At 43.4% G+C, this 23,560-nt stretch overlaps 3 protein-coding genes across 4 annotated transcripts; 1 reads left to right on the plus strand and 2 right to left on the minus strand.

The window, feature by feature from the left end:
• The first annotated feature begins 2,925 nt into the window (after positions 1 to 2,925).
• Positions 2,926 to 6,276, plus strand: LOC133973218 (cytochrome P450 2K1-like). Of its 2 annotated transcripts, none has more exons than XM_062410936.1 (9): positions 2,926 to 3,213; positions 3,362 to 3,524; positions 3,883 to 4,032; positions 4,108 to 4,268; positions 4,429 to 4,632; positions 4,753 to 4,894; positions 4,987 to 5,171; positions 5,250 to 5,391; positions 5,469 to 6,276. In XM_062410936.1, the coding sequence occupies exons 1-9, from the start codon at positions 3,007 to 3,009 to the stop codon at positions 5,654 to 5,656; spliced, it is 1,542 nt and encodes a 513-aa protein (XP_062266920.1). In that variant the 5' UTR covers positions 2,926 to 3,006; the 3' UTR covers positions 5,657 to 6,276. The 2 variants fall into 2 exon arrangements, with proteins under 2 accessions (XP_062266920.1, XP_062266921.1); XM_062410937.1 differs by having other exon boundaries at positions 2,930 to 3,213; positions 4,429 to 4,608.
• Positions 6,277 to 6,341: 65 nt separating this feature from the next.
• LOC133973221 (uncharacterized) lies at positions 6,342 to 9,229 on the minus strand. The gene is made up of 5 exons (XM_062410940.1): positions 8,987 to 9,229; positions 8,028 to 8,324; positions 7,352 to 7,630; positions 6,946 to 7,101; positions 6,342 to 6,851 (listed from the first exon to the last, which is right to left on the minus strand). The coding sequence occupies exons 1-5, from the start codon at positions 9,030 to 9,032 to the stop codon at positions 6,844 to 6,846; spliced, it is 786 nt and encodes a 261-aa protein (XP_062266924.1). The 5' UTR covers positions 9,033 to 9,229; the 3' UTR covers positions 6,342 to 6,843.
• A 657-nt stretch (positions 9,230 to 9,886) lies between these two features.
• flvcr1 (FLVCR choline and heme transporter 1) lies at positions 9,887 to 22,433 on the minus strand. The gene is made up of 10 exons (XM_062410935.1): positions 21,464 to 22,433; positions 20,342 to 20,486; positions 18,701 to 18,841; positions 17,939 to 18,006; positions 17,245 to 17,348; positions 16,784 to 16,894; positions 15,572 to 15,677; positions 13,872 to 13,983; positions 13,670 to 13,737; positions 9,887 to 12,595 (listed from the first exon to the last, which is right to left on the minus strand). The coding sequence occupies exons 1-10, from the start codon at positions 22,205 to 22,207 to the stop codon at positions 12,494 to 12,496; spliced, it is 1,701 nt and encodes a 566-aa protein (XP_062266919.1). The 5' UTR covers positions 22,208 to 22,433; the 3' UTR covers positions 9,887 to 12,493.
• Between the last annotated feature and the right edge of the window lie 1,127 nt (positions 22,434 to 23,560).

A 23,560-nucleotide genomic window follows, 5' to 3' on the forward strand; every position in this document is an offset into this window, starting at 1 on the left:
CTTCCCATGACCGTGAGCAGCCCGACCAAGGTGATCTTCCTCTCCAGCAGCTGCCGTGCGAGTTCGTAGGAGTTGAAGTAATTGTCGCATGTGACGTTAAGACCATGTAGTCCCTCCGTTACATCAAGCACTACCCGCAACCCCAAGTTCTGTTCTGGGTGTCCGCTGCCCGTATTTCGCCGGCTTACTGGTCATGTACTGACGGAAAGGACACCGGAGAGGAGAAGAGGACTAGCAGCCGCTATGTACATGACATAATAACATAATAATAATAATATAACATATCCATGGTGATTTCGGGCCCCGGGTTGTAGAGACACGGTAGCCGCGCCACCCACGTGTCCCTGACCACTTGCACGGCCGCAAATTTGACCGTGGCTTGTCTACAGCGTCTCATCTCACGGTCATCGAAGCGTAGCAGTCTGGAGTACGTTTGGAAGAGTTTTAGGGGAATCGTGGCACGAAATATCACCCGGCTGCTCTCGGGGTCCCATAGGCTGGCGGCGGCCTCGCCCCGGGACCTGTACAAGATGCCGATATTATTTCCCCGTTTCTTGACTTGAAGGTCTTTCTTTCTACGAGTCTGGTGGGGGTGGTGGTGCAGCCGTGGTCTTGTCCTTCTTCTTCTTCGTCCAAGGATGACGAATCTGCAGAAGCATCACCCACTGCGTCGTAGTCTATGTCGTCTCTCTTGTCTTCTACCTCACCCTCAGAGTTGTCTCCACGTCGTCCTCAAAGTCGTCTCTGTCTTCTTCCTGGTCTGCTACTCCATCTGGTTGTCCGTCTGCTTCTCGGTCTGGCTCTTTTTCGTCCAATACTTCCACGGGTGCACAATAGAGAGCATCCTCACTGGCTGCATCACTGCCTGGTGTGGCAACTGCACCGCCCTGAACCGTAAGGCTTTACAGAGGGTGGGGAATTTCGCCCAGCACATCTCCAGGACGGAGCTACCATCCATAGAGGACCTCTACACCCAGCGGTGCAGGAAGAAGAGCAGCCGGATTATTAAAGACCCCTTTCACCCCAGCCATAAACATTTTTGCCTGCTGCCGTCTGGCCGACGGTACCGCAGCATCCGGGCCTGCACAACCAGGCTCAGAGACAGTTTCATCCCCCAGTCCATAAGACTTTTATGGACTGGGCTCGGCCGGGGATCCCATCAGGTCCAGGTGCCTTGCGTGTGTTGATCCAGTTGAGAGATTTGCACACGTCTGCCCTGGATATGACAGGGGGCAGCGGTCCTCCTGGGTCTCTTTGATCTCCGCAGCCGGGGAGTTACTCTCAAAGCATAAAAAGTGTTCCGATCCTCTGGGAGAGATGCAGACACTACATCAGCACTGCTGGTCTTAGCTTTGTAGTCTGTGATGGTTCTCAGTCCGGCGCACATTTTCCTAGTGTTGGAGCCCTTGTAATGGGACTCCACTTTGTCCCTGTAGAGTCTCTTCGCACTGCTAATAGCACTCAGGACCGCGTACCTGGATTTCTTGTATTCCTCCAGATCCCCCGAGATGAAGGCAGCAGTCCGTGCTTTGAGTTTAGCATGGACGTCACCATTTATCCAGGGGACCGGTGTAAACTCCCTGATCATGAGGTGCTCCAGGTGAATGGAGACCCCCTTAGGGACAATGGCGGAGTCCAGGATCGAGGGGTCGAGCCAAGTCTCTGTGAAAACCATCACGTTACAAAACTTGATGTCCCGTTGAAACGCCATCCTGCTACGAAGTTCGTCCAGCTTGTTGTCCAGGGACTGGACATTAGCCAGAGGAATCCCTGGTAGAGGAGGCCGGTTTTCACGTTTCTTCAGCCGGAACAGGACGCCGGCTCGCGACCCTCTTTTCCTTCGTTGTCGCCTCCGTGTTCCAGGTACGGCAGGTAAACAGCGCCATGGGTAGTCGCCTTTGTTTGTTGTCGGTGGAGGTGAAAAAGTGTTTTTTACCGTCAAACCGACGGACAGAAGTTGTTCTCTATCATATAAGATGATAGGGCTCGGTTTACCGGAGTGCATGATACAAAATAAAGTAGAATAAATAACAAGATAGAAAAAAAAGAGTAAAAGAGCAGAGCTGTGGGAGAGCACGAGACACAGCAGCCTTCCACGGCGCTGGTCGTTGCAAATATATATATATTTATATATATATAGATATATATACTTTATTTATATAGATTTCTATTTTAAATTTTGATATGCTATTTTATTCTATTTTATACTATTTCTATTTTATTATATAGGTTGTAATTACTTGAGCACTGCTAGAAGAGAGCCTGTGACTCAAGCATTTCACTGCCAGCGACTGCTTAATGTTATTGTTGTGCATTTGAATCTTGAATCTTGAATCTTGAATCTTGAATCTTAAGCGAGCCTGACATGATATTGTGAGATGGCCAGGGAGGGTGGCACACGGTGAATGGGACATCGGCTTCTCTATAGACCCATCTAGATTACAATTGGAATCAGGTGTGGGACCCCAGCGCCCTCCCTGGGGGTCTAACTGGCAAACAAAACATCTCAGTGCATTAACAGGATGTTCAACATTTAAAAAGGAGCAGGACAGCTTTGTAATGTATTTTTATTCTCCTCTCATTTCTGTAGAGCACATTCAATGACCTATACCCATGATAACGCACTATGCAAATAACTTTGCCTCGCCTAATATAGATGCCACATTTGGGCACTCCCCTTCAAGTTATAAAGACTTCATGTGAGTTACTGTGTTAAACTAGAGACCTGCTCATGCTCCTATTCAGTCAGTTATCATGCTGATGCTTTATCACTGGAGCAAAGGGCTTTGTGTGGTTGTATAAGATTTGTGTCTTTAATGACTCACTGTTTTAATGTCAAATTTTAAACAAGTTAAACCTGAGAAGCACTTTGCCACAGTTTTCTCCCCTCTGTCCTTTGTCCACAGTCTGTCGCTCCTCCTCTGGGGCTGTGCCCATTCTTGCGATTAATCTACAGAACACTGAAAAGCAACCTGTTTGTTTCAGAGCTCTAACAGCGTTTAAGTCATGGGGATATTAGATTTATTTCTCCAGACTTCCAGTTCTGTCTCCCTGTTGGGGGCTCTACTGGTTCTGGTGCTGGTCTACCTTGTGTCCTCCTCCAGCTTCAGCTCACAGCAACACATGAAAGAGCCTCCAGGACCCAGACCACTTCCCCTGCTTGGAAACCTGTTGCAGTTGGACCTCAAGAGAACCTACCACTCATTATTGATGGTAAAGAGATTAACTGAGTAGTTTCCTTTGCAGTGTATCATGACAGTGAAGATCTGTTCTTTCACCATATCAAATGTCTCCTGGGACTGTGTGTAAATTCTTTAAAATGTGTAAATAGCCTACTTACAATATGTCCTGTTGTTCTTAGTTGTCCAAGGAATATGGATCAGTGTTCACCGTTTATTTGGGACGCCAGAAAGTTGTGGTTCTGGCCGGATACAAGACGGTGAAGGAGGCGCTCGTTAACCATGCTGAAGAGTTCGGAGAAAGAGACTCAATGTTTATTATGCAAGAAGTCAATGGCGGACATGGTAAAAAAATATGAATTTTTTATTTAATTTTTTATTCTTTCTCAAAGAATTTCAACAAATGTTTACTATATCCATTTAGAGCTTTAGTTAATAATTGCTCACTGACCTCGCTAATGCAGTGATGGCACTGCTTCTTATTGGCAAGCAGTCTGGTGTCAGATGGTAGTGATGATGATGCTACTCGCATTTAGTTTTACAGTCTTCGCAAAAAGGCCAATTCTCCTGATTGAGATTTCAGCTTCTCACCATCTGCTGACTGTGCTCTCAGGTGTTCTGCAGAAGTACAAGTTTTCTGGTCGGAGGCTTTATCTATAATTTATCACTTTTTTATGTATTTTATTGAATTGATCCCTTTTAGGGGTCATTTGGTCCAATGGGGATGCGTGGAAAGAATTGAGGCGCTTTACCTTGACAAACCTAAGAGATTATGGGATGGGTAAAAAAGCGAGTGAGGACAAAATTATTGAGGAATGCCAGTACCTCGCTGAAGTGTTCACCAAGTTCAAGGGTAAGTGTTTTCAAACACATACATATTCAACATTTCAGGCGCTAAAGAAATCTAATCCTGTTTTTCTTGTTGCAGGAGAAGCCTTCGATACGACCCAACCCTTGAGCTGTGCAGTCTCTAATATTATCTGCTCCATGGTTTATGGAAACAGATTTGAATATGATGATTCAGAGTTTACGTCTTTGGTTTATCGAACAAACAAACAATTTCAACTCTTGGCCTCTCCGTCAGTACAGGTATCACTTTATATGTGTTTCTATCTTATACTTACAGTGCTTTGATTTAAATAAACATAATAAACTCTTGCATCTAACAGAACAGAATCCAAATGACATTCTATTGTTAATTTTAATAAATATATATATAAATATGTATTCACGTATGTGTTTTTTACAGTTATACAACCTGTTCCCATGGATTGGTAAATTCTTCAGTACCCCGAAGGATATCAAGAAAAACTTTGAAGACAATAAGGAACAGAACGTGAGGCTGTTCAGACGTCTGAAAGAGACTCTCAGTCCACAGATGTGCAGAGGATTCGTAGACGCCTTTCTGGTTCAAAAGGAACATCTGGAGGTTGGGAGGCACTTTCCTATCACAGTAATTTCCAATTAACACCTGCCTATGATATTTGATTCCATCGAGAGTAAAGCAGAGCTGGGCCGCCAGAGCTTAGAACATTTATTGTATATCAAGATTTCCTTGGTTCTCTCTGTGCAGAAATCTGGGAACACCAACAGTCCCTACCACGATAAAAACCTCTTGATGACAGTTCTCAATCTGTTTGCTGCCGGGACCGATACAACTGCAACTACTCTGAGATGGGGACTCCTGCTTATGGCCAAGTATCCAAAAATACAGGGTGAGGAGCAATACATGTGCACAGCTCTCTCACATAGAAGCTCTGTTGTAACGAGATGAACCCAAAGAGAATAAATTTCCCCTGTTTCTCAGACCAGGTCCAGGAGGAGCTGAGCAGGGTGATCGGAAGTCGTCAGGTGCAGGTTGAAGACAGGAAGAACCTGCCCTTCATTGACGCCGTCATCCATGAGACGCAGAGACTGGCCAACATCGTCCCGATGGCTCTGCCTCACAAGACGAGCCAGGACGTCACCTTCCAGGGTCACTTCATCAAGAAGGTCAGACTCAATATAACAATGAGTGTGGGGGATCCACCTCACTTGGAAGACTCAGATTAAATGTGCTGTTGTCCACAGGGGACCACCGTGTACCCTCTGTTGACATCTGTCCTCTACGATGAGAACGAGTGGGAGAAACCTCACTCCTTCCATCCCGCCCACTTCCTGAACAAAGAGGGAAAGTTCGTCAAGCGAGACGCCTTCATGCCGTTTTCTGCAGGTTGGTTAGCACGTGTCCTTTCCTCTCGATGTTCACTTACTGCAGATGGTCTCTGACCTCGCCGTCCCTCTCAACAGGTCGCAGGGTTTGTCTCGGAGAGAGTCTGGCCAGGATGGAGCTCTTCATCTTCTTCGTCACCCTCCTGCAGCGCTTCCGTTTCACCCCAGCTCCGGGAGTTTCTGAGGACGACCTGGATCTGACTCCATTTGTGGGATTAACCCTCAACCCCTCCCCCCATGAATTGTGTGCTGTTCCCTGTATGTGAGGAGGAGGTTGAGGGCGTGGAAATGAAAAGTCAGATGCAGTTAAATAGTGAATGAATTTGATCAGCACCATTAATGTGGGCAATTAAAACTTAAATGTAAAATCCTGATTACAGAGGGGCTCCTCAGAGAGATGATGTTATATCTGATTGTTTGCACTAAAAAATGAAACTGTTAATTCTCCTTTGGTAGTTGTGACCACTTCAATTACAACAAACAGCGTCTTCAGGAGCTCAGGACTCTGCTCGCTGTCCCTCTTGATTCCTGCTCTCTCTCAACTCGATGGAAAAGTTAATCAGTCTTTAGTCATAGTCTCAGTAAAAGACTATGTTGGTTCTCTAAATGGTTTCAAGGATCTGTTTGCTCTCATATCCTATTTCGTAGGTTGCTCATGTGACATCCAGCTCCCACATAGCTCGTGTACTGACTCCGTGCATGCAGGCCTTATCACAGGTCAGAGTCCGGCCTCTTGTTTACCTTCTCGAGGAACTCAGCTCTTACATAAGTCCTTACACAACACAAACTGTGAAAGGTCGAATGAGAGACTCCGACAATCAACAGAGACATTTTCACAGAATATCACGAGAAATTATCAATAAAATTAACTTTTAATTTGCCTAGATTACCTGTCCTATGTTACTGTTTCTGTCTGTCATGAGTTTATGACTCTCATTTATTGTTTGTATGTATTTTCTCCCTTGAATTTATTTATTTATTCATTTTCACCACACTACATTATTTGTTGTATTCCTGCAACAAAAGCATTTAAAAAAAACATAGCTAAAGAGGATTGGCACCAACATGTGTTCATTCTTTCACTATCGTTTATGAGTAATTTCTGAAAATAGAAGTGCACATTCCTTCACCAAGGCTAGTTGGACACTTTATCTGCTTATCGTTGATCCATGTCAACTTTATTTATAAAACAGCATATGTCAAGTGATAGTAACCATGTTATTATTCATGTTTGTCAAGTAATTTAAATTATACAGCACATTTCTTTGATTCACAGGTTCAATTATTGCATAAACACTTTAAATATGTTGAGGCTGTATAGAGATGACATGAACATTTATAGATACGATGGTGTAGTGAAGCCACACAGAGCTGAATCTGCTCCAAATGTTCCAGAAACCACCAGGGGGCAGAAATCTTTGTCCGAGGGAGATTGGTCGTCTTCCAGCGGCTTTTAGTTTCCTTAAAAGAAGAAAAAAACAGAAAGACAAAAAAAATGAAATGAGAGAAATGAATAAATCCTCAAACGAGGATGTGTTTCTGTTCATTCCCTCACCTCTGTCTCTGATCATAAGAGCAGTGATTGTGATCAAGAGGATCAGTCCTGCAACACGCACAGTCAACATCACGTAGCTCAGAGGAGACCAGCCTGAGGAACCTGAGAGATCTGAGGACTCTGAGGACTCTGAGGAACAGGAGCAGCCGGAGGAATCTGAAGTTCAGAAGTCAGAAATAAAGACATTTATTAAAAGATAAGACATCTTTGGACAGAAGAAACCTTAAGAATATACAAGCTTTTCATATTTTACAACTAATAACTTTACTCTTTTTATCACGAAATTCGTTTTAGACAGAGCTGCACACAAGGTGCTAGTTACTTCTTCTTTGAATGGTGGATGAACAGCTTCAGGACTGTGATGTGCCCGATCATTGGAATTACTCCTGACAGATTCCCGTCTCACCTTCGGCAGCCGGTGTGTAGTCGGCCTGTATCTTCACCTGCATGAACCCATCAACATACTGGCAGGTATAACTCCTGTTGTGGCGCCTGTCCACATGGAGAGAGGAGACACATCTGTCCCTTGTATTGTTGAACGAGACGTCTTCCCCTGAAAGCACAGCTCCTGTCCCTTTATCCAGCCAACGGAACCTTTTTTCCACACAGGAGCTGAACAAAAAGGGTCTTTCCAGAGCGCACTCTATCACCAGGCCCCCGACTGGGTCTGCTGGGAGCCAAGAGACTGACAGGAGACCAGGGATCATTCATCTTTTTATGTTATTGCATCTTTTAAAAAGCATAAAAAGAAAAGAGGGAAAGAAGTCAGAAAAAATGGGATTTTTCACGAAGCCATAAATGTTGTTATTAATCAGTGACACGTGCCAGGCTGTGTTAAATCTCCACAAACAAATCCTGTTTTATGTAGTAAATGGAAAATAATACATGTATATGGTATTATGTTAACAAACTAGTATTGTAAAAGGATTAAAATACTGAACGTGAATGAACATTTTGTATTTATGATAAGAGATAATGTTGGTTAAAATAATAAGCAACTGACAGTAAAATATTAATAACACATTTAGTGTTCTATAGCAGGTTGTGTAATATGCATATTCCTGTATTATGACGAGACTCACCGGTGAAGACGGTGAGAATCACAGGTAAGGCTTTTTGATGACGACTGCTCTTCAGCTCACAGAAGTACCGACCAGCATCTTCATCACTGACGTTGGTGATGAGCAGAGAACAGTTACTGCCCACACTCAGACCCGGGATACTGTCAAAGCCATCGTGCAGAGTAACAGTGTTCTCCTTCTGAGCCCGGTTGAACATCCACGTAACCATGGAGCACCTCGTAGATGAAGATACGATGTTACAGGGCAGAACAGCTTCATCGCCACGCGTGTGGAAGAGATGTAATCTCTCCTGTGAAGCTGCAGAGACACAAAACCACCAAAACCAAACGGTTATGTAGAAATACTCAGAAAATGGTTCCATGTTTAAAGTGTATATATATATATATATATATATATATATGAGTTAGACAGGGTGTTAAGTGTGCACGTTTAAATAGGCAATAAGTAGATGAAATAGAAAAGTAAATCTGTATTTATAGACTCTTGTAGTTATAAAGGCAAGTATGATTTCACAATAGTATGACCCTATGATATGAAACTGTATGTATAAATAAAGTCAATATGATTATACAATGGAGTAAATATATGCAAATTTCACAATGAAAAGAATGTAAATAAATGCCTATTGCTATATGGAAAATGCTGGAATTTTATTTCTCGTTGGCAAAAAAACATTCAAAACATATTTTATGTCATCACTGGAAATCTTTGTAAAAGGAAACATTAGGTAAAATGTGTAAAAACGTATTTTCTCTATCTGGTTCCTGAGGAAAACTTTAAAAACATGTAACATTCCTCATGTCGCATTGTGAAAACCGTGGAGCAACAGAAAGCAGAAAACGACTCTGAGAGCAAAATAGCTTTTTCCAAACACTTGATTTTTACCCCAGGAAATAATTACAATTGTAATTCTTTAAAACTACAATAAAGATAAAATCAACAAACATAGGAGCAATTACCGTCAATTGTAGGCAACAAAATGAGGAGAAACAGAAGTGGAGCCATTCTCTGTCAGACCTTCTTGTGTGCACAGAACTATAACTACACTTAGCCTGTCTATAATATACTACCAGTTTAGGGCGGTTTCATTTCCAGAAGTGTCTTTGCCTCTTTCAAACACCAACACATGCTCACTTCCTCCAGTATAGACATGTGACAACATGAAAAATAAAAGACATAAACTAGTAGAAGAAAATGTGTTAATTGATGAATTAAGATATAAGTTTGATGTGGGTAAAAATGAATAGACAAGAATATTGCAGTTTCGAAATGGGGGTTGGTCGGAAAAAAACACTGAACAATCACTTCCGCTATTAAGTGAACTTCATAGTTCCTGTGTGTGTGTGTGTGTGTGTGTGTGTGTGTGTGTGTGAGTGTGTGTGTGTGTGTGTGTGTAAAACAACATAGTCACACAGATTTCGGCGTAAATCCTTTTATTGTTGGAATTCTACTCTGCTTCTCATGATTCCAACAAAAACATACAGTGTGATGTCATCTGCGTATCATGTGATTCAGGTTTTTATATAAGACAGCACTCGTTTCTCCAACGTTGTTTACTCTCTGCAACAATCGCTTTTTATTTATGTTACTTCTGTTTTTCAAAACTTCTTTCAAAACTTTAAATGATGTATTATTTTATCTGCTGTAAAAATTTGCTTGTCGCTTTCGATCTTTTGTATTCTTTGTTATATTTGTCGAGTACTTTGTAATGGCTGTTTTGAAAGGTGCTGTATAAATAAAGTTATTATTATTATTTTGAATTCAAGTATCAATAACAGTATCTGCGAGGTGAGATAATATTATACATCATCTCATTGTCCGAAAATCCCATGAAAAGCCCCTACCCGACAACTAACTGATCGTCACAACAGATTGTGTGCGTATCAAAATCCTCCTTCACCTTATTGCTCTGTTTTCATTGTTGTCTAGAAACCACAAAAAACACTGACGTGTTCCTTCATTTTTTATTTTTCGGACTCACTGTCACATTCACCGTCATGCGGCCAGATGATTAACAGAGAAGATGTGTATTAAAAGTCACCAGAATCATGAATAGTGTCAGCAGACGACACAGAACCTCTACGTCACATTTCTTTCTCCTTTTCTGGTCGTATGGAGAAACGTGGGAGACCAGATGGAGGTAATCAGATCCAAACATGAGACTGAAGACGTTTATAAATACAAATAGCAAAACATTTGTCATTAATCAGACCACAGAAGCATTTGTAATTAAATCTCAGTGCTGCTTGCTACAGTTTATTCACAGATTAATAAATATCTAAACTTGACAAAAAAAAGAAAGCATTTTACAAAAAAGACACACGTGTGATAAAAAAATTGATTGAACAAGGAAATTTCAGATTATCGTCCACTACAATCTACAGAGCAGAAACAAATATATCATTAACACAAACTATACTGAAAAGGAACCAAACAATTAGTTTCAAACAAAGGAGAAGTGAGAGTGAGGTGTCTACACAATACACATGTTTCAACACGTTGAGAAACACAAAGGGTTGCGGCAAAATGAGTCAACAGCCTTTCTGCTATTCTCAGACATGTAAGAGACCAGAGACACAAGGACAGTTCCTGTGATGATTAAATGTGATATATGTAGACGTTTTTTAGTCTTGACAATAAATAACCTGGTGAACCTCCTCGTTGAGACATTGTCTGATGTCACTTCCTGACACTTGAAGTAAAAATTGCTCAAACCATTAAAGGTCATACATTCAAAATTTAACAAAAATAAAAAAGAAAGTAAAGTATTAGAAAGAATCAAAAACTAATCAAAGTATCAAACAGAACATTTCAGAAAAACCTAAAGTGAATTATATTCTATTATTGGGTTGTCATTAATGTAAGTTCTACTTTAACATTGTCGCAGGTCGACTACATTAAACCTGATGAACTGCTGGAAGTTCAACAATGTCTTGTTTGAAACCATAGTGCTGCATCTTCAGTTATTTAAACGTTATGTCTTCAGTCTGAGTTGTGAAGTTTTCAGTTACTTTCAACCTTTAGGAGAGAGTTGAAGAAAAGGACCAAACCTAAAGCAGACGTGGTTTAAAATTGTCAGCACCAGGTGAACACAGGTTTCATGTGTGTTCTCAAGCTGCACAGACAAAAGTTGAAAAAGGAAAATACTTGCTTCAGAAATGGATTAAGACAGTAAAGAAAAGCAGATTTCTTCTATAAGTCAGTTTTTTACATGTGACTAAAGAAAAACAAAACAACAGAGGTGGATGTATAAATATAAATAATCATTTCCTTCTTGTCACACGATTGTGCTTCCCCCTATCTGCTCTGCTCGCTGTGTTACTACTAACCCACAAGAGGGCGCTGTTCTTCTATCTCCACATCATCTTCAAACCTTCAGCTTCTCAGAGGAACAACTACCAACCGGAGTCGACACCAAAAACAACCAAAACATTTCAGATTGTGCATTAAAACGATTAAAAACTTTGAAGTTGTGCGTTTATTTTCCTGTTGTGCGCCGAACTCGGGACGTGCTCACATTCAGTCTGGTCCACCAGAACAAGTCTGTCATTTCCTTCAAGGTGTCACTGAACTCTTTGATGTGACGACTTTGATGATCAAAGAAATCTGTTCACAAATAAATTAAAGCTGACCCCAGAATTTAGCAAATGTCCATTGGTCTGTTTATCGGTTGTTTTCTTTGTTTGTCGGAACGATTACGAAAACAGATTTCCTTTTTGTTGTTTTTCCACCTTCCTTCATCGCCCCTCCATTCCCTCGCTCACTGTGTGATGACGAGTGAATAAAGGTGGAAAGAGAGAAAAAGGATCAAGGACACGCTCCTGAAATCTGAATCCAAATTTAGATCAACCTTGACTGGACATTAAAAGATTCACTGTCCGTCTGTCCTGGCTGGAGTTTCTTCTTTTTTTTTTTCATCCTCGTAGATTAAAAAACTCGATTCACTTTGAAATCTGAAGCAGCTTCAAATCAGAGCAGCTTCACACAGGATTCCCAACACAACCACTGTCGCACGAGGAGAAACAAGCGATGACATCACAACATGTACAGTGCGTCTCACTGCTGCAGTCCACAGCATCCGGGGGTAATTCAAGTAAAATCAGGAAATGTTGGCCGAGGCCGCGGGACAAACCTAAAGCTGCTCACTGTCTCCTCCTCCCAGTGACCTGCAGACTCCGACCAGAGAAACCACTGTGATTACTCTGGAGTCTGTTTTCCATCGAGGGCAGGTTTGCAAAGCGCCAGAATCACAAAGTACAACACAGATAAAGTGCAGAGGAGCTTCTTCTGCAGGCGGCTTCTTTCGCTTCTTTCACCATGCCGGTGACTGGGGGCATGAGGGACGTGGATCCCTCTGCAGAGGAGCTACATTTGGGTCGAGGGTTCCACCGACTCCCTCTGGTTCTGTATCCCAGGGCAGCGGGGAGGCCTTCGGGTTCGACCGGTGATTCAGGGACTTGGCAGCGTCACACTGATGTTTCATGGGAGAAGCTGATGGAGGAAGCCAGACTGACTCCGTTGGTTTTCTTGTCGAGAACCGTCTTCTCCTCGGGACACTCACTAGGGACCTGGGAGAGGGAGAGGATGTATTTATAGATATGTAGAAGCTAATTGAGATTTAGGTTTTACAGGTTTCAACAAGTTAAATTTTAGACAAATGTAAAGTGCGACAGATGTGAAGGAATATTTGGACATTTTAAGACCCAGTGCAAAAACCCTGTAGGAGAGAAAAGGTTCTTTACGACCAACATTCAAGTCGATGATGCTGTTTTACAGATCTTTTATAAAGTCAGTTTTTGCCTCTTCTTTCTAATCCTGGTACGGCAACCTGAAAGTCCAAATCAAAAAGAAGACTGAATAATACGTTGTTTATTTCCGAGGTCTGCGATACAATCACAACTTTTCAAAATAAAAGCTCTGTAATACAGCTGGACAAACAGCGGTAAAGCAGCAAAACGAACATCGTGCTTTTACTTTAAAGACAATATGCGTCAGTTTAAACCTCTTCTCTCGGATCCTTGTATGGCAACCTGAATGTAAACTCTGGTTTTTAATAGCTTCTGAGTTTTTTTAACTGATCTACAGTTCAGCTTTAAGCTGGGAGTCTCAGTCAGTGCTTCTCACAGGAGATCGTAACCACTCACCACGACACATAGAGCAAGAGGAAGAGGAAGAGTGTGATGAAGGGCCCTTCAGCTGTGACTCAGCAGGACGATGGGAGGACGGAACAAAAGACTGATTGAAGAGCACTGGACAAGATTTAAGGGCTTGGCTGCTCTGAAGAGTGCTTTGCAGGGCACCTTCAGAAATCATTGGAGAAAATCAGTTGGTGGAAAGGTTGAATTAAAGTGGAGAATATAAGTATCCAAGCAAACAGGGAAAGTGGAGAACGGTCCAAGAATGTGTCCTGAGAAGGTCACGTCAGAGGACGCTGTCTAACAGAGACTCCACAGAGACACACAAAGAACCACACATCGTGACTCTGCTCATGTGTTCGAGTCACGATTGGTCTGACAGTCAACCGCGTATCGATGGGATGAGGAGTAGCTCCCTTCTATTTAAAGTCACAAGGCACAGAGTGTGTGGCTGTGTGTGTGTGTGTGTTTGTGTGTGTGTGTGTGTGTGTGTGTGTGAGAACTTACTGCTTGTAGGTCTCCGCAGTCTGCACCCATGTTGACATTGTGTCTTTTGAGTTCTGACTTAATCAAGGCTGAAACAAATCAAGAGTGGAAATATTACACTTCTACTATTTCTGCTAAACAAACAACAAACAACAAACAAACACACACACACAGAAAAACAAACACACACAGACACACAAACACACACTGAAACAGAGCCTACCAGTAAGTAGTATTCCGAGGAAGATCCAAGCGCAGAGGAAGAGGTTTCCAGCTCGAGGATTGTAATCTGTCATCAGTTTGCCCTGAATCAGAGTGAAAATGATCCCGAAAATCTGCAGACACAGACACACACACACACACACACACACACACACACACACACACACAGACACGTTAGAGACTTGCCGAGCAGTTGGCCGTCTTCAGAAGCCTTGTCTGCTGCTGACAGACATTCAGTGGGGGAAACTCCTTCCAGGGTTTCCCCCAGCACTATCTTGTTAAGGCGGCCGCCTTAACAAGACTAGGGCCCCGCCTTGACTACCAATGTACTGAAAAAAATATTGGTGATTGGTCCGCTAACGCCAGCATTTCGGAATGGAAACTTCCTGTTCCATTCCCTACATCACAATAAACCAAAATCACAACTACGACTCTATAATTCGTGTGACAAGTGTGTTAAGCCAGCAGCGTTGTCCGGCTGACGGTGGCTGGTTAGAGCACTTACGGCATGTGTGTACGGTCACATACTGTTATAACGAACTTTCATAACGTGGCTAGCGGGCTAACCACCATGCTAACTGCGGTGGGAACAGCGCAAAAACCCGCTGACTATAATCCCACGGCTCATGACACTGTTTCTCAAACACCGTCAGGTTAGAAGCAAACACTTTAGATCGATACTAACTAACGGTAGTAGTTAGTATCGGGTGTCCCTGCTGACTGTGTGTGGAAGCTGGGGGGAAGCTAGCTGCCTCCGTGTAGCTTCAAGCTGTTGCAGCTGTTGAATTAGCAACGCAGTTTGGAAACAAGACCGGGGAACCGCTGCGTTAAGACACGATAACATAAGCATTATGACCCGCTGGGTGTCACTTTATTCAGCAAAAACTGTCGCGTCATCAACATCCTTTTTCTGTTAGCTGCCATCGTTCACTGTGTGTGAGGAGCCGGGAGGACGTAAATAAACCAGCGTGGACTTCTTCTATATACCTCATGAGGTAGGCTTCTCTAAGCTCGACTTCAGTTGCGCCATCTACTGTTCTGGCGGTGAATTGTTTTCACAACAAAAAGGCTCGTAGAACTATAAATCAAAAAGGGTCCGTCCGTCCGTCAGTCCGCAACGGACTCGGAGTAGCATACATTGGCCTTAAGCTGCGTAAATGTCTAGTAATATCTCGATTTTAATTGGTCCATGAATGATATGTAACGTAAAGGCTTATGTGGCATACCATTTACGTAAAAAAGGCACAAAGAATGATGCTTATTTGCGTACATGTTAAATCATACAGAATCAGGTGCGCATGCGCGAAAACTTTTTTTTTCTTGCCGTCCACAATGAATAGGCGGTTAATTTGAACGGAATCCGACATCACAAACTGTCATCTTCAGAGGCAGCTTGATTTTTCTTAAAAACCGGCTTAAACCCTATTTTGTAGTGTCTGCATGTTTTCCACAACATTTGTACCTACTGTTGTTTATTTATATTGAAATAAACAGTTGTTTATTTCATTCATGCGTACTGGCATCTTTGAGCAAAATACCCCCAAAAATTTTCGCCGCGCCGCTACGCGCCGCGCCAACAGCACCGCCACCTGCTTACCACCTTGACTGACAGATTTACTGGGGGAAACACTACCTTCCCATTCAACATGATCACACTCAGATTTTCCCGATGCTCTGCACGTGCTGGACGCGTCTCCTCACCTGAGCGAAGGCGTTGAGGAGTCCTGACGATGTTCCCTCCGGCTCCGGGTACGTGATCTCCACTCCGAACTCGAAGCCCAGAGGCAGGTACCCCGTCATGAAGAAGCTGAAACACAGGAAACACCAGATGAGACGGGACTTACACACAAACAAACCCCTTCCTGTTTCATTCAGCTACCACTACCTGTTGGCCTTTATAATTAAAACCACATCGCTGCAGTCGATATCCTCCCAGACAGTTTCTGACACCTTTAGAGTTCATGTCATGTTCACAGTTTAATTTGAAATAATGCAAAAGCAGCAGCTTCAATCCCGGGCGTGGCTTTAACTCCCTGGATCCTCAGTGTTTAGAGGTCATCTCCACGGGACCTGCTTTGTATCTCATGTTTAACACACAACACAGAGCTCAGGCCCTCATTCTCTCTACTGGTTTTCAACACGGCATCAGCGATCTGTGTCAAACTGGTTCAGCAGCTGAATGAAAACAATCAGGACCTGTGTAAATTAAGATTGAGCCGCGATGAGCAGGGAGCTGTGTTGAAAGATAAATCCACGTCTATGTGCTCCCTGCTCCTCTCTACAGAAACACATGACTACATGAGAGCCACAGCATTAAGTTAATACTTTACTTACATTTAAAATGATCATTTATAATCACGTTTATGGTCAAACTGTCAAATGTCTATCTATCTATGAAAAGGTTAAACCCTGTGATAAACTGTGCAGCATTGAAGGAAAAGGTGAAGCAGCAGTTTAGTGTTGACACAGTGTGACCACACCCTAATTATAAATAAAGTTGAGTTTACCCACAACACACAGAGATCTGCGGTTTTATTGAAGTCATCATATTACTTACACAACTTAATAAATTGCAGTTGCATATTATATTGTGTGGATGTGTCAGGTTATGTTTTACAACTCAGGTACAAAGCAGGTTTTACAGAAATCTTTCTTCCTCTTCCCTCCACTTTTTAATAATTTGTTGATTTCCTGGAGGAGAGTTCACAGATCTTGATGAAATGTTGATATTTATGAGTGTCTGTAACTTGGTGCAGCTTGATTGAATTTAAGGTATTTGGCAGAGTTAGGAAGTAACGTTATATTTACTTTAAAGAGATCATTCAGTAAGTCAAACAGTGTAAAAAGGCAGTTGGGTGCTTCAACAAAACACAGGGTCAACGTGTGCACTGTAACTGGCTCAGTGAATCCTACCCCAGGACTCCAGCCGTGAAGAAGACCAGGTAGATGCTGTCGAGGTCCAGGGTGAAGGTGAAGACCACCATGCCCGCAAATGACAGGACGTACACGATCAGAGTCGTCATCCTGAAAAACAGCCGTCAGTCAGTGGATCAGTGATTCAAGGTCAAATGTGAATCTCCCCATGAGGAACATCTCATCTCCTAACCCCACAGCTCAGGGTCAAGATTCAGGTTTCATCTCCACTTGTAGGATTAGCTGTGTTCTCACAGAGGCGTCAGACACATGAGACAGATCTGACAAAACACAGTTTGACACACAACATATTAAAAGTTTTAAATAATAGTGCGTCTCCAACTCGCTGCTCCTCTCATGTTTCTAAACACTGAAGCCCCTGTGAACACGACAAAGACATTATCAGCAACATCAGTGCTCCACTTAACAAGTGTGTGTGTGTGTGTTTGTGTGTTTCCTACTTGTATGTCTTTGTGTGGTCCAGCCACAGGCCACAGAGGATGGATCCGACCATCCCAGCGACGACTAGAGTCAAACCAATCCTCCCAGCGTTCAACTCCTGGTTCTGAGGAGAGGAAACCAGAGGAGAGTAAAGGAGAGGAAATGAGAGAAGGAGAGGAGGAGAGGAGGAGAGGAGGAGAGGAGGAGAGGAGGAGAGGTTTTATGAGCACAAAAGGCCTTTGTCCTCCTTTAACTGATCAAATCTCTGCAGAAACACGTGGGTTTCACCTTATAGGTGTGTTTAAAGTGTCACATGTTCTGTAACAATGTTTAAGGGCGAGGTTTGTTTGTTTGTGTGTGTGTGTGTGTGTGTGTGCCTGCGATGTGCGCGCACCGACAGTGTTATGGTGCGCAGCAGGCTTGCGTGAAAGAAGCTAATGAACACTGAGCCACACACAATAACCTCATGTCTCATCGAAGCCGTCAGAAGCTCCTCTGTTATTTTCCATGTCTGTCTCTCGCTCCCTCTTTTCCCTAGCCCACTTTCCATTTGATCTATATTAAAACCTGAATGACTACATCGCATAAGCATTGAGTAATAGTGTAAGATCTGTAATGTGTGTCCCTCCTTTAGAACCCTGGTGAAATAGACAGGAGCAATGTGTGAGAAGGGTTATGAAGTAAAACACCATCTCCCTGCTGTTGGTCTCTTACCTCGTAGAAGGTCATGATCATCTGGTTGAGGAGAGTTGAGACGGAGTAGAAGGAGCCCGTCATTATACCTGTGGACAGATGGACAGACAGAGACAAGGGGAGACAGCAGTTAGCTTCAGCAGCAAAGTGAAATCACGTCATTGTCCTCCGACTGTCCGTTGCTGCAGCTCCTCTTTGCAGCCTCTGTCTCAAACACTTGCCTTTAGCTCCTGTCTCTTTAAGACCCCCCCCCCCTCCCCTGATAAAGCCCAGTCTGCTCTGATTGGTCAACTGACCCCCTATGTTGTGAGTAAATGTTTACCTTTGCCGAACTTTTACATTCACCAAATTCCTACATAACACACTGAATGAAAACAAGACTGAAAAAACATCATGTGTCGGCTTTAAAACAATCTGTTTGTGTGTGTGTGTGTGTGTGGGGGGGGGTGGTCATGTGAACACCATGTGCCAGAAGATAGTCATGCTACAAACATCAAACTGCAGAAAAGCCCCTTTGGCAGTTGTAATGCTGGAGTCTTAAAATGATCCCAGTTTCTTTCAGGGGAAACGCACAACTTCTGGATTAGAAACTTCGGAAACAACATGTGATTATAGTCACAATCTTTTTCAGTTTTTTCCTGTGTTTTAATAGCAGGAATTATCCTAACTAGAAAAAGAAGTATAATATAAACTGTATGTGTATATCAGAGCCCCCCCCACCGATATGGATTTTATAGCTAGTAAAAAAGATCTGAATCCAGAAAAGCATTTGTCTGAGTTTACCGTAGCTGATGAGCAGCAGGATGAAGGCTTTGTTCTGGACCAGGTTGAGGATGGACTGTTTGTAGGAGTAATCCTCAGTGGGAGAGTCTGGTAGAACAGCCTGGGCCGGGCTGGGTGGGAGGGGGGGGCGGTCCTTTATCACTACAAGAGACAGAAGAAAGTTTCAATGCGACTTGCTTAGATTACTAAATACCAAATTATAAGAAAAACAGATGAGCCCCTGATGAGCCCCTCGATTACACACATGTAGGCTCGCTGCGGAACTTCAATAAGCTTCAATTATAAATAACAACAACATAAATTCTTCAACACATTCAGTTACACATATAAACATATTTCATCAATGAAGCTCATTTATGCCTTTTAACAATCCGCTGGTACAGTATTGATGTCGTTTAACAGAACGAGTAGCTATCGGATATGGAAAATTATTCTTAAATACTGTTTCTTTTGTTGTGCCTTTTTAAAAACATAACACCACATGTTATGTTTTTAAAAATGTATGAATATTCTAGAACATTGTAAAACTGGGTTCCGACACTAAACAGTCATAATACAGTCGTCCCTCAGGTCCAGGAGGTCGAGTCTTCCCTTGGAGAAAACATACAGGTACAGATAGTGCTGTACATCATGTACAGTGTGACCTCGGGTAATGTGGGTTAATGTTTAGGATTTATTACCCCAAAGTCATCATGCATGTTTAAATCAGTGCGGTTCACTCACAATGTGAACATGTGAGTTTTTTATGAGTTGTGAAGTCTGTTGTCAAACTCATTGAACTGAGACACAGTGGATATTACCCATGATCCCCGGCTTCCTGAACCAGAAGTGCTGTCGCTGTAGCAATTCCACCAAACTCTGTTCGGAGAATTCATTAAATTAAAATTAAGCTTCAATAGTTTTGATGTATTGCTGCGATAAGCTCCTCCTCCGCTTGTTTGAATCTCTGTTTTTAAAATGGACACATGAAAATCTGGAACACTCAAATATAAAGTTTCTCTTCATCATTTCTCACGTTAACTCTTCTGTCCTCGTCCGGATCCGTTCACTCGATGACTTTTCCCAGTGATTCGATTGGTCCGGAGCAGGTTAGCACGGTGAACCAGTTTTGTAGACCTGTTCAACCTGAAGTTACCCTAAGTAAGTGCTGCTTCAGGGCACCTGAGTCCTCAGAACACACACACACTTTATTTTACTACCCTCAGGGGGACAACTCATTGTCGCCCACTAGTACTGTGTTTGTGTTGCTGCTGTCCTGTCCAGGATCTCAGCATCTAAATAAAGATTGAACCATAACCATCACAACTACATTAACAACTTTCACCTAATTCTTACCTGAACCCTGAGTCAACTTTCAGAAAGCAGTCTGAACCCATGGGGACATCAGTATAGTTCCCCCGAGGGACATCTGTCCCACGGGTTGGTGTGAATTCAGTTTAAAGTCCCCACTGGGACACAAACATGAGCACACACCTCTGTTCTAATGTCACCTCACACAGCTTCCAGGGAACTGACCCACAAAGCCCCAGCGAATGGAACAGATGGCAGCAGAGGGTAAACGTCTGCATCCCAAAACGCAAGGCATCACTTGAGTTGTGTGTGTCTGTGTTCACCAGTGTGTGATTGTGTTGTGCGGCCTACCTATTACTGTGAGCAGGAAGAGGCCCGTGGAGAGAGCGGCGGTACCGTAGAACATGACGCTGATGTTATGACCCATCAGCTCAAGGTCGTCAGGTGTGTTGGGAACTAACACTGGAGGCAACAGGAAGCCTATGGCCGTCCCCAGCTAGAGACGAGACACAGAGAGACACATAGAGACACAGAGAGACACAGAGAGACACATAGAGACATAGAGAGACACAGAGAGACACAGAGAGGAAGAGAAACACGGTTGTTGTTAAAGTTATACTGTGTTGTATCATGTTACGGATTAAAATGCAGTTCTAGTGTATTACTCTATCATCTCTTCTGTTCTGTTATTACCTTCACCAAGGAGCTTATGTTATTCGGCCTAAGTTTGTTTAGTTTTTCGCACACACAATCGGACGGATTACTATACAACTCGGTGGCTTGGTCAGGGGCGGATTTAGCTATTCCAGGGCCTAAGGGGATGAAGGCATTGGGCCCCTGCAGCCATTGTTCTCAACCTTTTTTAATCCTTATCACTCAATGCTTTAGGGTTTATCAAGGGATGTATTAATGGTTAATGGATATATAAGAGGTGCCACTAACGAGGGGTTGCCAGGTTGTAGGGAATCGTCCTCCAACTGCTCGTTAATGTTATATCTTTATAGTAAATACTAAATATGTTTCACATTTTCCAATAAGTCACAAGGTTTGCGATTATAAATTCTGGGCAACCGACGTCATGGTGCATTGACCTCAACTACTGCGTCATCTCCTCCTACGATTATAAATGTATTACTTGTAAACTTGTATTATTTTGCTTGTTGCCTCTGATGTTTTGCTTATATTCATCTCTTTGTGAACCAGACACTGTTTGGAAAGTTGCTATTAGAATAAACTTATAATAAGGATGATGAGTATATTGTTATTCCTTAATGAGGAAACAGTCATGTGTTTACAGTCTGACGCAGAACGGAGATTCTATAGTTCATGTTTTTTATAAAATTGAACAGATCATGTTTTTGAATGATAAATGATGTTAGTTTTTCACACATTGCATGTCATTATTATTTTAAATTTGTATCACTAGTGTTAGTTTTACTTTATTGTGTGTACGTGTGTCTGCTTCTCTCTGACCTGGTTCCCGAGCACGGCCGTGGCGCACGCGGTGGACACCTCCCGGGGACCGAACCACACCGAGGCGATGCGGGACGGCAGGCCGAGGATGAACACCTGCGCCACGGAGCAGATGACCTGCGCGGTGACGGTGACTCCGAACAGCCCGGGGCCGACGCTGGCGCACTTCAGCCAGGCGCCGGCGCAGTTGAGGCCCGCGCCGAGCAGGGCCGTGAGCCGCAGCCCCCGCCGGTCCAGCAGCCAGGTGGCCGGGAGGATGAGCGGCACGTAGGCCACCATGTAGACGATGGAGAGCCAGTCCACCTTGTCGTTGGACACCCCGTAGAAGCGCGTGAACACGTTGGTGAGGATGCTGTACTGGATCCACTGGAAGGCGTTCACCAGCGAGTACAGGCTGAACACGGCGAGCACCGCGAACCGCCGCGCGAACAGCTGCGTGTCCCGGCTCTTCGCCGCCTCCCCTGAGCATCCGCTCGGCAGCATCGCCTCGCTCTCATCCGGCGGAGCCTCCTTCTCCTCCGACCCCTTCTCCTCCAGCTTCTCCTCCTGCTTCTCCTCCTCCTGAGCGGGGTCGGCTGCTCCCTCCCTTCCCCCGCCCGTCCTCACCGCTTCGTTAGTGGGCTCCGCGTGTCGCTCGGCCGCGGCGCCCCCCGGGAGCTCCGGACTCCTCCTGGGGATCGTGATGTCGTCCGGTGCTCCCGGGTCCGCGCGAACATGCTCCTGCACCAGCTCACCGGCGACCATGGTGTCTGCTCGGGGCGTCTTCCTCCCCCGCAGAAGAGGCGGCGCGGAGCGGCTTCTTCATCCGATGGAGACGGAGATGAAGTGAAACAGGAACCGGACTCACACCGGAGAGGAATCACAACCACGGTCCGCTCCGGGGACTTCTTCACACCGGGTCCGGGGACTTCTTCACACCGGGTCCGGAGACTTCTTCACACCGACCGGCTCCGTTCAACACGCACGCTGCTCCTCTCTCTCTCTCTATCCGGTTCTCTCTCTTTCTCTCTCTCTCTCTCTCTCTCTCTCTTTATGGCTAATTCTCTCTCTCCCTCTCTCCCTCTCTCTCTCTCTCTCTCTCTCTCTCTCTCTTTTTCTGTCTGTCTGTCTGTCTCTCTGTCTCTCTCTCTCTCTCTCTCTCTCTCTCTCTATCCGGTTCTCTTTTTCTCTCTCTCTTTGTCTGTCTTTGTGTGTGTGTCTCTCTCTCTGTCTCTCTCTCTTTTGTTCAGCTGACAGTGACACACGGGCCTTCCGATGCTGATGAACCAATAGAGGAGCAGCTGGGACCTGTAGTATATTGTAGTATATTGTAGAGTATGGTTGTATATTGTAGTACATTGTAGAATATGGTTGTATATTGTAGTATATTTTAGTGTATTGTAGTATATTGTATTATATTGTAGTGTATTGTAGTGTATTGTAGTACATTGTAGTATATTTTAGTGTATTGTAGTATATTGTATTATATTTTAGTGTATTGTAGTATATTGTGTTATATTTTAGTGTATTGTAGTATATTGTATTATATTGTAGTGTATTGTAGTACGTTGTAGTATATTTTAGTATATTGTAGTACATTGTAGTATATTTTAGTGTATTGTAGTATATTGTGTTATATTGTAGTGTATTGTAGTGTATTGTAGTATGTTGTAGTATATTTTAGTGTATTGTAGTACATTGTAGTATATTTTAGTGTATTGTAGTATATTGTGTTATATTGTAGTGTATTGTAGTGTATTGTAGTATGTTGTAGTATATTTTAGTACATCCAGGGTGGAGGTGTGACTGTCATCAGCGACCATGTGGAAGCTGGGCAGCCATGATGCAACAACTGAACATACAGGAAACGAGTTGATCTGAGAAAGAGTTTCATTTTATTTCTATTAGTCACTGGGTCTTCATTTATTCCTGTTTCCACACAGTGTTGCTGTAACCTTGGAGCAAGCTTCCTCCCTTCAGGATTAATAAAGTCTATCTTATCTTTTCTTACACAATTTGACAGTTCAATGGTCTTGGTCCATAAACTCAGATTAGTGCGTCCATATGCTCAGGTCATTTATCTGCCCTCTAATCCTCATCCTCCTCTGACCCAGAGGT

This window comes from Platichthys flesus, chromosome 18, assembly GCF_949316205.1.
Source record: "Platichthys flesus chromosome 18, fPlaFle2.1, whole genome shotgun sequence".
NCBI classification, from domain to species: domain Eukaryota; kingdom Metazoa; phylum Chordata; class Actinopteri; order Pleuronectiformes; family Pleuronectidae; genus Platichthys; species Platichthys flesus.